The sequence below is a fragment of the Marmota marmota genome, unplaced genomic scaffold, assembly GCF_001458135.2.
Source record: "Marmota marmota marmota unplaced genomic scaffold, marMar, whole genome shotgun sequence".
In the NCBI taxonomy this organism is placed as follows: Eukaryota; Metazoa; Chordata; class Mammalia; order Rodentia; family Sciuridae; genus Marmota; species Marmota marmota.
The window spans coordinates 2866631-2883400 of record NW_025999862.1 but is presented as its reverse complement, the minus strand read 5'-3'; the positions used below and the strand labels follow the sequence as shown (position 1 = coordinate 2883400).

The 16770-nt window shown below is 50.5% G+C and overlaps 1 protein-coding gene across 8 annotated transcripts in view; it reads right to left on the bottom strand.

Annotated features, from left to right (window-relative positions):
- Positions 1-9071: 9071 nt before the first annotated feature.
- Positions 9072-16770, bottom strand: part of Lrrc20 (leucine rich repeat containing 20) — a 103900-nt gene continuing 96201 nt past the window's right edge. For 6 of the 8 annotated variants that reach the window (XM_048809471.1, XM_048809517.1, XM_048809475.1 and 3 more), the window contains 2 exons: positions 11357-11436; positions 9072-10906 (listed from right to left, as the gene is read on the bottom strand). In XM_048809471.1, the coding sequence (XP_048665428.1) occupies positions 10652-10906; positions 11357-11436 (335 nt within the window). In that variant the 3' untranslated portion in view covers positions 9072-10651. Of the gene's footprint in view, positions 11437-16770 lie in introns of all 8 variants that reach the window. The other 2 variants (XM_048809505.1, XM_048809510.1) reach the window with 2 other exon arrangements.

The following is a 16770-nucleotide window of genomic DNA, read 5'->3' as shown; positions in this document are numbered from 1 at the left end:
GCGTGCGGGAGGGGTTCGTGCGGCGCCGTCGCCATGGCACCCGGCACACCTGTGCCGGCCGAGTGAGGGCGCCCCGGTCCCGCTTCCCCCAGGGAACTCTCACCGCAAGGACCAAGCACAACTCCAAAGTACGGGACACACTGCCTACTGCAGCCCTGGCAACCATGCCCAATAACTCCCTCTCAGTCCCGCGCATCCCAGCCTCGCTCCACTCTTCTTCGTCAGTGCCCCTTTCAGCCTGGCCCAGCCATCTACTCTGGTGTCCAGGATCCTGGGTCCTCCTGAGAAGGTGATGCACCAGAGGTAACTGTGGATACAAGGAGGACCTCAGAGGGGAGATGGCTGGAGCTCCATCTGCTCTGATCACTCCCAGGACAATAGGGATGTGTAGATATGACCCATGGCTTTGGAATTAATCAGCCCAATTAAACAATTAAACACTTGCCAGATGTTTACCCCTGGGCAAGTGTCTCACCTGTACCTGAGTCTCGGTTTCTGCATTTTAAAGATGGTTTTGAGGAGAGTAAATGTGACATTGTAAAAATTTCTGCCCAGCGCTCAGTAGATGCTCAGCAAATGTCTCTATAATTGTCCATCATCACCCTCCCTCCATCTCAAGTCCTTGTCAGGCACCCAGCAGATGCCACCAATAGATTTTTCTCATGTGAATGAAGATCCCAGGTTCTAGGCAGATGAAATAAAGTGAATGGTCCACTCCTTTCTCTAATTAGGGGTCAGGAGTCTGTTCCCTTTCGAAACTTCTTTCATCTCTAGAGACCTGTGGTTCCCAAACCTGGCTCATACATTAGAATCACATAAGGCCAGTTTAAAAAAACAAAATTACCAGTGCGGGGGCTGTGGCTATGGCTCAGTGGTAGAGCGCTCGCCTAGCAGTGCGAGGCCCTGGGTTTGATCCTCAGTACCACATATAAATAAAGTTATTGTGTGCAACTACAACTAAAAAAAATAAATAAACATCTTTAAAAAAAAAATTACCAGTGCTGAGACTCTTGTGTAGACAAATCGAATCTCACTTGACAATGGGATCAGACCAATCAAATTGTATCCCTGTGAATAGGGCTTGTGTGTTTGTGAGCTTTCAAAATTCCCCAGATGGTTCTAATGTGTGGGCAAGGGAGAGAATCACTAGCAGGACATTTCTTGGCTTCTTCCCTTCCACGAGGGCCCTGCCCTCATAGAGCTCATGGTCAAGTGTGGGAGACATGAAGAAAGAGTGAGTGAATGAAGGTTGGCCTTTCCTGTGGCCTGTGCACCATACCATCCCCAGGAATCTTCCCAAATGTCATTGTGTCCCTCCCCTGCTTACGGTCCTCTGTGGGCTTCCAGGTGTTTCCTGCTTTAACCCTGACCTCCTCCACACGCCACCCAAGCCACTCAGGACCAGGCCCTGTGCACCTGCAAATCCTACTGCTTCCCCCTCCATCACCAGACACAGACTCCTCCATGAGCCTCTCTCTGTCCTGTCTTTCCTTGTGCCCTCTGCCTGAGTACTCCTGTCCACTCCTCTCACCTGCCCATCCATTTGTCCCCTCTCCCATGTTCTTCTCTCTGCTCCCATGTTTTTGGAATAGCTCTTAGGCTGGTGGTTCCCAGACTTTGCTGCACTTTAGAATCATCAGGGAGATTTATACATATACCAGGCAAGCGCCCTACCAGTGAGCCACAACCCGGCCCCTCATCAGGGAGATTTTAACACTCACATTCCCCATGCTCAAGTCACAGCCTGGCACAATTCAACCTACAATTCCGGGGTGGGGTCCAGTTCAGAAAGGGTGTGCAGATCTCCAGTTGCTTCCAGTGTGTGGCAGGGCACGAGAACAGCTGCCTGCAATGATGCAGTAGTCATTCCTCTTCCTGCGCCTGCCTCCCAGCTAGTGGAGGGCCTTCTCCCTTTGTATTCCTCTCATGCGGCTGCTATAACAAATAGCCCAGGCTGGGTGGCTTCATGATTGAAATGTATTCCATACAGTTCTGGAAGATGGTGAGTCCAAGATAAAGGTTCCAGTCCATTTGTTTTCTGACAAGGGCTCTTATCCTGATTTGCAGATACTGCCTGTTGCTGTGTCCTCCCGTGGCCTGTCCTTGCTGTGTGTGCATGAGGGAGACACTTTCTGGTATCTTTTATAAGGATGCTAATCCCAGGGAATCAAGGCCCTCACCCTTAAAACCTCATTTATCCTTCATTACTTCCTTCAGGCCCTATCGCCAAATACAGTCACATGGAGGGTAGGTAGGACTTCAACTATCAACTTTGGAAGGACATAAACATTGAGTTCATAGCACCTCCAAGAGCAGAGACCCCTCTCACTGCAGTGTGCCCCATCCCAGCATTCTTCCTGGTGTTGACTGAATGTATAGGCCTGTGCCGGCCCCACGCTCTTCTCTGAGGAGAGCTGGAGGCGTGTTCTGAGGTACCTGAGAAAGTTGGTAGGTGGCCAGAATAAGGGTTGGCATGAAGCCAAAGAGTGCCCTGTGGGATAGCTCCCCTGTGGTGGGGATGCCAGGCATCTCCCGTGGGACACTCAGCCTCCTCCTGCTCTGGCTGGAAGTGCACACAGGTCTTTGGGGTAGGGAAAGCCATTGGGGTAGCCGCCACTTGGAAATGGCTTAGAATCCCTGGGGAAGGGGAAAGGGGTCTTGGGGTGGTAGTCTCTGGGAATCAGATTCACAGCACACTGCCCACAGCATCTCTTTATTGCAGCCCAGACAGGAGTTGGGTCCCTTTCCTGGGAGCAACAAGGTACCTACCCATCACTCTTCTGAAGGAGGCTCTGAGAAGCATTTCCTTCAAAATGTCTTAAAACGCGTACTAGTGAGCTGACCTCGAGAAAGTAGGTTAGAGTCATTATCTGCATTTTTAAATGACAAGGGCACTAATGGCTGACTCACTTCCATGGCACAGCCAGGGGGGGCAGTAGCCATGGAGGAGAGGCCAAGAATGCCAAGTAGGGAGCTCCCAAACACCAGGAACCAGGGAGGGCCAGAGAAAGGCCCGGGGCAGGGAGCCAGGAAACCTGGACCATCGTCTGGGCTCTACCATCAACTCCCAGCGTGCTTGGGCAAGTCACTCCATTTCCCTCTGGAACATTCTGGAATACTCCCTCAGGAACTCGGTGGGAAGAGTGCTCTCTCAGTCTGCCTTATCCTCTGAAGAGTTCAGCTGTAAGGAGTCTTCCTGAGGAGGGGAGGGAGAGACCCTGGAGGACTGGGGGATGCCTGAGGAAGCCCACCTCTCGGCTGGGGTTCACACTCTGGTTGGTTACAGAGCTTCTCGGACGGGCACTAGAAAGACCCAGGCCACTGTGTCAGGAAATACACATCTCTAGGGGGTGATAGAGGAGCCCCTAGGGACAAGGTAGCAGCTTTCTGGGATGGCCGGTCACAGCTCAATGACCTCCTCCAGCTTAGGTGGGGCCTTCTGTAAGCCCCTGCCTGGGCCTAGCACACTGATTCTGAGAGACCAGGACTGTGGTCCAAGCAGTCTTGGGCTTGACATTCAGTCAACACCCAGTGAGGGCCTGTGACCAGGAATGTTAGAGTCTGTAAACAAGTCAGGATGGCGCCTGGAAAATGTTAGAGTCTGTAAACAAGTCTGGATGGCGCCTGGCAAAATGCCAGAGGGAGTGGTTTGAGAAGTAACAAAAACGAGCCATTAAGTGTGGAGATTCCTGATTGGTTGACTGCTGTATCTAGTTTATGTTAATTAGATAAGCTGTGTGGAATGTATAAATACTGCTCCTGTCCTGCAATAAACGGCTCCTACTCCTGCTGTATCAATCTACACAAGTTCTTTGTCACCCCACCCCCCCCCAGCCGGACTGCGGCACCGGAAGAATGCTGGGATGGGGCACCCTGCAGTGAGAGGGGTCTCTGCTCTTGGAGGTGCTATGAACTCAACGTTTATGTCCCTTGTTAAAGGGCAGATTGCCACCCTGCTAATATCTGACTGTAGCCGGGCCCTCCACCTTCTCTAAGACTGTCTCTTTATCTGTGCAAAGGAAACAAAAAATGGCAGGGACCTCCCCTTCACTGTGGGGATGAAATGAGCTTGTCACAGGAGAGCACTTAGCCCAAGCACAGACACACCGTGTCCTGCTAGTGGGTATTTTTGTGTTGGCGTCTTTCCACCTCTTCTGATCCTTCTTGTACCTCTGGTTCTTTCCCTTCTCATCAACCTTTGGGTGTCTCCAGTCCTTTCTCTAACAGAAACACTGAGCAGCTGATCAACTTGGTCCTAGGAATGTTAACACTCAAAAGCCACGCTCCTGGGGAAATCTGTTGTCATATGTTTCCCCAAACCTAGAAAAAGAGGCCCAGATGGTGACAGCATGCAGGAAGCACCGTTTAAAAGGCCTACCCGTGACAACGTACTGTTGCAATTTCGTTTGTTACGATTAATTAAGGGCACAGACTCTGTGAAGTTTCATGTCAACTTGTGATTTGTGTCCAGTAGAAACAATAAGCCCAAAGTTGACTGTGCCTAGTAGGACATTCATGTCCATTAATAATATGTAGATCTTGTTAAAGGACAGATTCTTAGATTCTATTTTTTTCTTTTTTATTGGTACTAGGGACTGAATTCAGGGCCCCCTGCCCTGCTTGCTCAGTGTCCACTCTACCATTGAGCTGCACTCCCAGCCAAGATTCTCCATCTCAAACATACCCCCAGATGCTATTGATGCTGATGGTCTAAGGACCACTTTGAGTAGCAAGGGTCTGGACCAAACTCTTTTTTTTTTTTTTTAATTTTTTAGTTGTATATGGACACCATAACTTTATTTAATTTACTTATTTTTATGTGGTGCTGAGGATCAAACCCAGTGCTTCACATGTACCAGGCATGTGCTCTACTACTGAGCCACAGCTCCAGCCCCTGGTCCAGCCTCTTAACCTTGTCTCTAGAATCCTTGTGTCAATCTTGACAGGGGCCGAGATGAGATCACAGGGAGAGGGCAATGCCTGACAACCTCATAATGGTGGGATTTCAGGCTACAAGGCCAGAGGGCAGGGTTGGGGACTGCCTGTCCTCTCTCAGGCCATACCTACTGGATCCTGGCCACTCAGGAAAAGCCATGACTTGCAAGGACCTGGGAAGACCAAAGTGAGGAGGATTTTTCCCCTAGTTTTTTGCCCTTGGTGGAAAGTTCAGGCATTTAATGTGGGATCGAACTTGAGCTGATAGTTCCCATCAGATAGCAATTCTCTCCGAAGCAGAGGTCTTCAAACACCAGTGGCATTGCATTCATTCAGCCAACCAGTAAGTAGACATTGTGTACCTACTATGTGTCACATTGCTCAAGAATTGGAGACATAGCAGAGACCAAGACAAAGATTAAACAGACACGAAGCCACAGAAAAAATTAAGTATGGAGTCTATTAGATAATAAGCACTATGGGTGAAGACAGAGGTGAGCAGTTAAGGGAGATGGAGAGGTGCTGGGGATGGAATGGAGGGTGGCTATGGTAGGTCTTGATTTGAGCAAAACTTGAAGAGAATAAGGGAGTCGGCCATGGGACTGTGGGCAAGGAATTTAACGCACAGCCCCTGAGACATGAGTGCTCCTGGGATGTCAGGGGACTGGCTGGGAGCTGGTGTATTTTGCATGCAGGGAAAGAAACCAGAGGGGCAACAGGGGGCAGGTAACAGCAATCCTGGAAAACCATTGTGATGCTTCAGCATTGAAGGAGAGTCATTTGGGACTTGCAGCAGATGATCTGGAATGATCCTCTGCATACTTTGTGAAGGTGCAGAGGTATGGGCCTTGCAGCAGCAAAGCCATGGAGTCTAACCCAGCCAGAGCTCTGCTCCTTCCCGGTGCCTACCTCAGCCCCCAGGGCGATGCAGCTGTTTACTGAGGGCTGAGGTAGCTTGGGAATCTGCCTGCAGCTGATCAATCCTCTTATAAATAAATGATCCAGAGGCAGTACTACCCCTTGCACAGCTTCAGGGGGTCTGTTCTTGTAAATGGCGCCCATTTTGGAGATGGCATTGTGAATGACAACCCCCGAGCTGAACACTGAGGCAGACTCACAAGCCCATCCTGGAAGGAACCTTAACTTAGGTGCTTTCCATCTACAGGAAGTGAATAAGGTGTGCAGCTGCCTCTGCTGATTTGAGTTTGGATGACTCATGCACCTGGCCTCATCCATTGTCCTGGGAGGTCCAACGTGGGCTGCTGCGTAGCTATGAGGATGGGACAAGTGGACAACTGTAATCTCTTATTCCCTGTGGGTTTAAATCTCCCCTCAGCCCCCAGGGTGATGCAGCATCAGCTCTGCATTGCCACGAGAGGGGCGAGGCTCTTGGCAGATGCTGAAGGCTGTGCCCACCGAGGGCAGGTGTGAGTGGCTGTGAAGGAGGCTGTCCATGTGTGAAGTAGGCGGGCAGTTGACGTCCTTACCTTCCGTATGTGCTGGTTAACTGGCAGGAGGTGCTGGCATTAGGCATGAGGCACTGTTAGCACCCATTTATAGAGTAGGTTAGGAGAGGCTCAGAGACCTAATCACAGACCCACAACAGAAGAAAGAGGGTGTCAGCTGGAGAAAACGATCAGTCACTTATTCTATTCTGGTCGGGCTCTCAGAGGCTGGGCTCACGGCAAAGGCCCTGGACTTGCAGCAGCGAAGCCATGGAGTCTAACCCAGCCAGAGCTCTGCTGCTTCCTGGTGCCTTGCCAAGCCCCTCAGCCTGGCTCCTAGTCTATACTGTAGCCATCAAGATGGGCGTTGCTAAAAGTAAGTGAGCGAGACACAAGTGTCTGCCTAGGCCAGGAAACACTAGGCCCTCCATGAGGGCTCTCCTCTCCCAGGGTTGGGTGGGGCCAGGCTGCCAGGCCCTAAGACACCAGTCGGAGCACAGTCTGGCTACTTGTGGGCCGGAGGGTTTTCCTGCCCAGCAGCCCACAGCCCCGGTCTTCTCCCAGGCTGCCCTTCCTGGTGTTGGCAACTCTCCCAGAACCCTGCTGAGGTTCTCTGGGACGGCTGCCAACTCACCCTCCAAGAAGTGCACCCCGCCCCTTGGCTAGCTTTCTGAGAAGGGACAGGCACATTTCAGGTAGGGCAGTTTCAAATCCTGGTTCCAGTGTCCAGCATGGTATTTTGGGGAAACTCACAATCTCCTTTGGCCCCACACAGCTTTCTGTCCACATTAACTTCATTATTCCACCATCTTTTTCAACCTAAGTGCACTCTTCCAGGAAACTCTTGCAAGGGAAGTGAAAGTGGTAAATAACTTTATTGTTTGTTCCCAGAGCTTTCTGAAAGAGTCATTTAAAGGAACACCAAGTTGCTGAATTCTCAACAGCACCAAAAGAGAGTTTATTCCTCAAGACTCTTCCAGCTCTCAGCCTCCAAATCCCCCCTTGCCGTGTCCACTCACCCTAAGCCATGTCATGTTTAGCCAATCCCAATCCAGGTTTCCTCCCTGTGTGGAAAGGCCTGTCTAGAACCAGACTCTGAAGTCTCATCCCCACTTGGACACCCTGGGAAAAACTATGCCATTGGAAATTATCCTAAGGCAGGGAGAGGACAGCAGGACTAGCCCTGTTAGATGGAGAGCTTGACCCAGCGATCTTTGTGAACCAGGATTGGACAGGAAACAGCACGTAGGAGTCCTCTCTTTGATCTTTGGGGTAGAGAAGGGTTAATCCACAGGGGACAGTTGTAAATGATAGCAAGGCCTTCAGAATCTAACAAACAGCGGCCAACAAGTGGCCACGAGATCCTTGGGGATGTCCTAGGGCAGCCATTTCATTTTATAGATGGGGAACAAGGCCTGAGGCAAAGGGATTTGTCCAGATTACAAAGCTGGCGGGACTGTTACAGGAACCAGATGAGTTGCCATCTGCAATGCACCAGACTCTGCCTGGTACTTGTCTAGCCTCAAATTCAAGGCAGACTCAAGTTGGTCTCAGATTTAAAACACAAAACCTGGCTGGGCACAGTGTCACATGCTTATAATTCCAGCAACTCAGGAGGCTGAGGCAGGAGGATCACAAGTTCGAGGCCAGCTTCAGCAACGTAGCAAGACCCTTAGTCACTTAGCAAGACCCTGTCTCAAAATAAAAAAAATGAAAAGGGCTAGGGATGTGGCTCAATGGTAAAGCATCTGTGGGTTCAAACCCCAATACCCAAAACAAAACTAAACAAAAAGACAAAAATACTAACAAAACCCCCTGACTCAAAGCCTTGAGCCCTAGAACAATGGTTCTCTAACTGACTGCATCAGAACCACCTGGGGGCTTGTTCAAACGGGGTGCTTAACCCTCCAATACCCCACCCCTGTGTTTCTGACTACAGGCCTGGGGTGGGGCTGCACATTTGTATTCCTTTCTTCTTTTAAAAATTATTTTTTGGGGGCTGGGGCTGTAGCTCAGTGGTAGAGCGCTTGCCTTGCAGGGTGCAAGGCCCTGGGTTCCATCCTTAGCACCACATAAAATTAAAAAACAAAGATATTGTGTCCATCTATAACAAAAAAAAAATATATATATATANATAGTATATATATATATATATATATATTTTTTTTTTTTTTTTAAATTAGTTGTTGTACTAGGGATTGAACCTGGGGTGCTAAGCTACATCCCCAGTCTGCCCCACCCTCCTCTTTTATGAAACGGTTTCATTACAGTCTCCAACCTGTGATCCTCCTTCCCCAGCCTCCCTAGTCGCTGGGATTACAGGCCTGCACCCCCGAGCCTGGCCTGAGGATTTCTATTTCTAAACAGCTCCTTTGTTAGCTCCTGCTGCCTCCCCGGAGACCCTTCTTTGAGAACCATGGACCAGAGGAATGAGTTACTATGGACAAAATGTTTGGCACCACTAAGGGCGTCATGGGGAGAGTAGGTCCCTTCATCCTTCCTCAGGTGAGGCATCCACTCCGCTTGACTGTGCCTCCACCCACACGGGGCTATTCTGAGTGTCCCCATCGAGCTTCCTTTCCCTTGTGTTTTCACCAGAGGAACAGCCCCTCTTGGCATGTGGGCTGGTGACATTGGGCTCCTGGTGGTCTGTGTGAGGAGAACCAATCAAACACCACCTGGAGGCAGAGGGAACCAACACATTCTTTATTGCAGATTGAAGCTAAGGGCTCGCTCACACTGTGAGCCTGGATTTGGGAGCTCCTCCGACTGCCCACGCTTTCCCAGAGAGGCAAGGGCCTGCTGTCTAAGCAGAGTAGAAGGAACTTCCAGAAGCAGCCTCTCACAGGGCCAGGGATAGGACCTGGAGCAGGCCGCCTGGCATGCAGGGGTGAACCAGAGGTAGGATCCAGATGGCCACGCACACCCAACCCTCATCTCCTGGTGATGCGATCACCCCCTTCAAAGGGAGTGTCATGCAGACTCTGGAGAGATCCAAGAGGCTACGGGTCTCCCAGGGCTGGGTTGGAAGGAGGCTGAGCCCAGACTCACATCCCTGGGGGTGGCAGGGGAGAACCGAGAAAGCCTTTGCCCTCCAACCCGAGGACATGCCCAGGGTCACCCCTAGGCCCTCATTTCTCAAACTATAACATACTTGTAGGAATCAGCTGGGAATCTTATTAAAATGAGGATTCTGCTGCAGGAAGACTGCGGTGGGCCCAGGATCCTGCGTTGCAAACAAGCTCCCAGGTGATGCAGCCGTTGCTGGCCCTCAGATCATGCTTCGAGGTGCAAGGCTCTGGCCATGAGATGGCCTCTTCCACCAGGAGAGACCCGGCTCCAGAGCACGGGGGGTGGGGGGTGGGGGGCAGCCCAGCCCGGACTGCACTGTAGCCCCCACCTGCCCAGTGTCCACAGCTGAACTCAGCAGCCCTGGAAACCCTCTTTCAGAAGGACAGGAAGGCCTTGAGATATGAGCAGAATGGACAAGGTCTCTCTCTTGGGACACTAAGTATTCAGTGACCAACAATGTCAGCTCCTTGCCAAGACATAGGAGACCTGGAAGGGGGAAGCACATGGGGCGCCTCTGAGACAGGCTACTGCTCTGACTGGTGGTCAGACCTCTGGAGAGCCAGACTGTAGGTGTGGTAAGTGGCCCAGCTCTGCCCAAGGCCTCAGGGGTCTGCACAGATCCACACCTAGGTGCAGAGCAGGTGGGCTCTGGGGAAGCCCTTGTTCCTCCCATGAGAAAGTGAGATGTAGCCACCTGGGGCATCAGAAAGTCGGGGTTCTCCAAAGCACTGTTTACCAGAAAGCAAGAGCCAGGTGGGGGGCCTGCCATCTCGACTTGCCCCAGTTTTATCACTGAAAGCCCCACATCCCAGGAAACCTTCAGTCCCTGACAAGCCAGGATGGCTGGTCACCATACTCCCTGGCCAAACCCTAGAATCCAGGTGAGGACCTCACAATGGCCAGGTCAGCAGGGTAGTAGCTCTGGAGCCAACGATCCGCAGTGTCTTCTGCCCCCAAGGGGCCATGACAAGGGAGAGAGACCGTGTGTGGGGGGGGGCAGCTAATTACTCGGACCATAGCCACAGACACAAATGGCATTGTTGTCCCTGGGCCACCTCTCCTGCAGCTCAGGGGTAAGGACCAGGCACAGCTGGACAGTTCTTCCCTGGGGAGGTGTGGAGTGCTCAGAACTTCCTGCCCACTCAGTCTTCATCAAAAGGAAGGACAGAGCTGCCCTGATTTCTCCCCAGGGTCCATCCTCAGGGTGCATGGTGTCTGCAGAACGTCTTGCCCTGTTCGAGGCCACGGCCTTCTCGGGTCTCCGGCTCAGGCTCCTGCCGGCCCAGGGAGCCAGGTGGTGAAGGAGGGGCATGGCGAAAGGCTTCATCCTCAGTTCTCAGGAAGCAGCAGGTGGAGGGTTGTCTTCCACTCCTCTCAGGGAAGCCATTGGCTCTCAGCACTAGAAACAAGGCCTCCAGCCCACGGAGGCCCAGAAGATGCTCAGCTGCACTCATCTGTGGGCTCAGAGGGCGCCTGGTGATTTGAAGCTAAAACCTCCAAGGATTCTAAAGGAGGCCAAAGCCCTCTGCCAGGATCCCTCCTCCCAAGCAACAAGGCTCAGAGAGGGTAGGGGATCTGCCCAAGTTTGCACAGCAGCTGTGTGCCCACTATCCAGGCTCCAGCCCCCACTCAGCCTCCTCCTTCTCAATGCTCCAGGGCCTCTACTGCTCTAAACTAGCTATCCTGGACTCGCTGCACCCTACTCCCGCCACACTCTGTTTGGCCTACCCACCCTCAGCCCCCCAGCTTAGCCTCCCATGGGCCTCCCTCCTTTCAGGTGACAGGCCAATGGCCTCTGTCCCTGGGATGGTAATGAGGAGGGTGGTCTAAGGTGGAGGGGCCCGTGCACCCTCTGGAGACATGAGCATATCAAACTTGATGAGTGGCGGGGCGATCACGCGCACCTCGGCATTCAGAGGGTTGGAGCGGAGGTTGACGCTGCGTAGGGCGGGCATGGCGGCCAGCTTCTCCACGGGCACATCTGCTGGGGAGAAAGGGACAGGTCAGAGGGGGTGGGGGCAGGTAGGCGGGGCAGAGGACAGTGCAGCAGCAAGACTTGGACCACATGGCGGTGAAGGGCAGCTCTCCCTGCCCCTTGCCCTTGGGGCTCAGCACCTGGTGCCCGAGGGCCATGGAGGGAAGCATCCTTCCAAATAAAAACTGGCTTTCTCAAAGGTTAAACATAGGATTGCTACATAAACCAGCAATCTGACTTCTAGGTGGAACTGAAAGAGTTAAAGACAGGGTCCTCAAAAGCTATTTCGTGACTGTTCATAGCAGCACAATCCACAACAGCCTCATGGAGAAACAAAAATGTGGTATGTGCACGTAATGGAATATACTCAACCATAAAAAGGGGAAAATTCTGATACATGTTTTATCATGGATGAAACTTGAAAATGTTGTGCTAATGTGTGCTCACGCACACAAAGTGTTAAGTTTTGTTGTGCTTAGCAAAACAAGGAGTTCTGTGAGAAAGTATGAACTCTTCGAACTGTGTCCTTGTTGCTGTCTTAAGAAGATAAAAGAATGATCTGCCAAGTGTAAAATTTTATATGTGTGTGTGTGTGTGTGTGTGTGTGTTTGCATGGGAATAACTAACCACAAGTTAATTGATAAGAAACATGGACCACTGTGACCATATACAAAGTTTTCCTGAGAATGTTTATCCATGCTTGTAAGGATTAAGCTGCCGAAAGGATGTTTTTTCTTTCCCCGTGTTTTAATTAACAATGCTGTATAAAAGAAGGAGAGAAAAAAGTACAGACGGTGCTCATTTTCTACTGAATGTGTGTGTGTGCACGTGTCTTTCTTAAGCATCTCTGCTGTACCAGGAATTACAGATTGTCAGCGGGTCTGACATGCTAATGAAAGAAGACAAGTGCAGAAGGGCAAATACTGTGTGAATCCATTTATAAGGAATCTAGAATAGTCCAACTCATGAACTCAGAAAGTACAGTCAAGGTGACCAGTGGTCGGGAGAAGGAGCAATGGGGAGTGGTTACAATTTCTGTTAAGGTGACAGAAACAGTTTGGAAATGGACAGTGATAATAAGTACATGGCACCATCAAGGTAATTAATGCCACTGAGTGACAGGCTTAAAAACGTAAAATGGCAAATTTGGGGCTGGGGTCATAGCTCAGTGGTAGAGCGCTTGCCTAGCATGTGTGAAGCACGGGGTTTGATTCTCAGCACCACACATAAATAAAGATCTATTGACAACTAAAAAAATATTTTTTAAGAAAATGGCAAACTTTGTTCTTTATAGTGTCAAAATTTTAAAAATTAACACTGTGCTATGCTATGCCCACTGAATTGTACAATTCAAATGTGTGAAATGTATAGCATGTGAATTACATCTTAGCAGGGCGCAGTGGTGCATGCCAGTTATCCCAGTCATTTGGAGGCTGAGGCAAGAGGATCTCAAATTCAGGGGCTAGTCTCTTGCATCTTAGCAAGTCCATCAGCAACTTAGCAAAACTTTGTCTCAAGATAAAAAACAAAAAGGGGGGGCTGGGGATGTGGCTCAAGCGGTAGCGTGCTCGCCTGGCATGCGTGCGGCCCGGGTTCGATCCTCAGCACCACATACAAACAAAGATGTTGTGTCTGCCGAAAACTAAAAATTAATAAATAAATAAAAAGGGGGGCTGGGGCTGGGGCTCAGGGGCAGAGCACTTGCCTAGCATGTGTGAGGCACTGGGATCATCCTCAGCACTGCATGAAAAATAAGTTAATAAACAAAGATATCGTGCGTCCCTCTACAACTAAAAAAACATTTTAAAAAATAAAATAAAATAAAAAGCACTGGGGATGTAGTTCAGTGATTAAACACCTCAGTACCAAACAAAAAAGTGAATCATATCTTAACATCTCCAAGAATATTATATGCATGAAGTTAAGAACACTTCTACTGAGAGAAAAGAGGGTGCCTGTGGAAAAAAAATTTTTTTAGCTCCTTTTTGTTATAGATAACATTAGAATTCATTTTGACATGGTTATAAAAGCATAGGATATCATTTGCTTTATGCAAGTGGAGATTCTTATTAACCATGGGAACACCATTCTCTATCACATAATCCGGTCCATTATGCCCCTGAGGAGTCCCCACAGGAGGAGCAAGAATTAACGTGGCTTCACCGAAGGAAGTCAGTTAAAACTTGGCTTTACCAGGACTCTGGACCCTGGACACCGCGCCGGTCCTATGTCACTGCCCTGTCCAAGCTCTGTGGAAGTTCCCAGCTGGGCCTGGGGTCAACATCCAAGGGTGAAATGTTCTCTGGAATCAAAACAAACCGATCTCCTGTTACTGCTGTAGTGGAAATCAAGCTTCAAATTGTCAGCCACTCAATTTATGTAAAGATACTAGGGCATTTCTCAAGACTCATCCAAAATGCCACTTGGTAACAAATATAATGATCTGATTAATTCAAGGTCCAACATACAGATTTCTAAATGAAGAGGCAGCGTAGCATAGGACAGACTCGGAAATTAATAAACCCAACTGGGGGCCCAGCTTCACCAACTCTACCACCCGCCCTGGGTCTTACTTTCCTAATCTGAAAGATGAAGGTTCTTTGATTTGGTGTTTGTCATGATGAGATGGGGGCAGGGGGGAGGCATCCTCAGCCTGAAGGACTGCACAGCGGGTGTCCTCCTTGGGACATCACGCTGAGGGGCACATGGAGTCCATCTTTAATCTGTGTTCTGATCACTTGTCAGAGTGGTGCGCGATTTCTCCATTTCTCCACTGCACAATTACTGCTGTGTCGTCCCCCCCATCAAGAAGTCTGTGGGAATACTCTCAAGAGCATGTAAATATGTAAATATCCTGCTGCTCACCAACATTTAGCCTCCATTGCCCTGGATTTAGCATCCACTGCTGATTCTTGCCAATCTGATCTTTATGGTGTTTGCAAAATTATGATCTTTCCCTCACGAACAGAACCTTGACACTCTAAGGAAAGCCAGCCTTCCCTCTTCTATTTATTATCAATATGGAATCCTACGCATCTAGTGATTTACAATTTAACTAGCATTTATTTGGTGCTGAAATTGTCCCAGGGTTGTCCAGTGGGAACCCTGTCAACCTGGGTCCTGTGTCTGTTTTTCCTTCAGTGCTAGGCACTGAACCCAGGGCCCTGTACGTGCCAGGAATACGGTCTACCACTGGCCCTTCCTGTGATTTTGACATGCTTCCAGCATTTGGGGGATATACTTCCTTCCTTCCTTGGTTGATTGATTGTATACTGGGGATTTAACCCAGGGACAATCTATCACTGAGCTATATCCCCAGCCCTTATTATTTTTCATTTTGAGACAGAGTCTCACCAAGTTGCCTAGGGCCTCGGTAATTTGCTGAGGTTGGCCATGAACTTGTGATCCTTCTGTCTCAGCCTCCAGAGCCACTGGGATTACAGGTGTGCACCAGCGTGCCTGGCTACTTCATTACTTTCTAGTAGTCTCACTGTGAGCCTTCCCCTGCGGCAGCCCCAGGGCCAGCCATCTCTCCAATAAGTCTGGGTCCCCTCAGGGGAAGGGTATTCATGCCTGGTATAACAGTGCTGCGTGGTGTCCCACCCAGCCCCAAGGCCCCATGCCCACACACCGCTGCCTTTGAATGTCCAGTGCAGTGTGTCCCCCTTGCTTCCTCTCTACTGTGCCAGCACGGACACTCGGGGGGCCCCATCTGTTCCTAAGGAGAATGTCTCCACACGTATGTCCAGGGGCAGAATGGACTGCTCCATCAAAGGATGTGTGTGTACTCTGCCTAACTGGTCTCTAGAATACCCGCCAAGTCTACTGGGAACCCCAGCCACGCTTCCTCTCCAGGGGCTTCCAACAGAGACCGCCTAGACCTGCCCACCCCCCTCCAGGCCGACGCACACCCAGACCCTGACCTTCAGCATGTTTCTGCAATCCCCTCCCCTCCCCGTGCCTTGTGCACCACAGGAAGGGGTGGTAGTGCCTGGGGCTCCACCACCCAGGAACAGGGTGGGCTCTGCCTTCTACCCTCTGGACAGAGCCCACCTGAAGACAGACACCGTCCTCCTCGCTGGGCTTGGTAACTGGTTGGATGTAGCTACTTGCTACCTCTCTTGGGGGGTGAGGGCAAGGGGAAGCCACGCGCTCAGGACAGTTTCTCATATCTGCACCCACACTCAGGTTTGCGAAGCACTTCCAGGCTTGATCCTCCGCAGCCGTGGGGAGAGCCCCACAGGTGTTCTTCTACCCACTTTACAGACGAGGAGACTGAGGCTGGAAAAATCTGTCTCAATGACGCACAGCCGTTAAGAAGCAGGGCTGGGCTGTGCTGCCACCTAGCTCAGAGGATGCTCCATAATGTTCATGATGGACCAGGCGAGGTGAGTGTGGAGGGGAGAGAGCAACCCAAAGGCTTAACCCTGAATGGGCAGGTGGCTCCGTGCCGATGGGGCTTCCCATACAGTGGGAGCCTACAGGGCTCTGGGCCTTGGATCTCCGCGCTGGGTCAAGTTTTGTTGTTGGTGGTGGTTTTATAAGTAACGTATGAGTGCCTGAGTGCGCTCTTTGTGTCAATGAACTTACTGACTCCTCACGACGGCAGAATGAGGAGCACTGTCATTATCTCCATCTGACAAGTAAGAATGAAGGACAGAGAGGTTAAGTGACTTACCCAAGGGAACACTGCCAGGGGCTAGTGCTGGAAGAGAATGTAGCCAGCCAGGCTGGGCCAGACCCAGGCCCAGTACGCCATCATCCACGGGTACCCAGCCTGGCATGTGCCACCCTCCTGCAGCCTGAGAACCCTCCAAGGAGTCCCCTAAGTTAAGGGAGACAGAAAACAGTCTATGGGTCACATGGCATGTCAAAAACTTAAAAAACAAACAAACAACAATAATAAAAACCCAAACCGAAACAGAAAAGAAAGAAAGGAAGGAAGGAAGGAAGAAACCAGTCTGTGTCTACAGGGTTTCTTGGGCCCTACAAGAGTGTTTGGCTTCCCCAAGCACAGTGGCTCACACCTGTAATCCCAGGGACAGAATGGATAGCTCCATCAAAGGAGCAATGAGTCAGGAGGCTGAGGCAGGAGGATCCTAAGTTTGAGGTCAGCCTCAGCAACTTAGCAAAACTCTGTCTCCAAATAAAAAATAAAAAAGACTAGAGATGTGGCTCAGGGTAAAGCACCCCTGGGTTCAATCAAAGCTCTTGGTTCCTTGGGCCACCTAGCTAGGAACGACCCCCTCCACAGCCCAAGGACATTTTCTCCAAGAGAAGAGAGGACAGCATTACAGGGTTTCAGTTCCCTGTAAGTTCCCAGTTATAGGCATCTTCTGATTT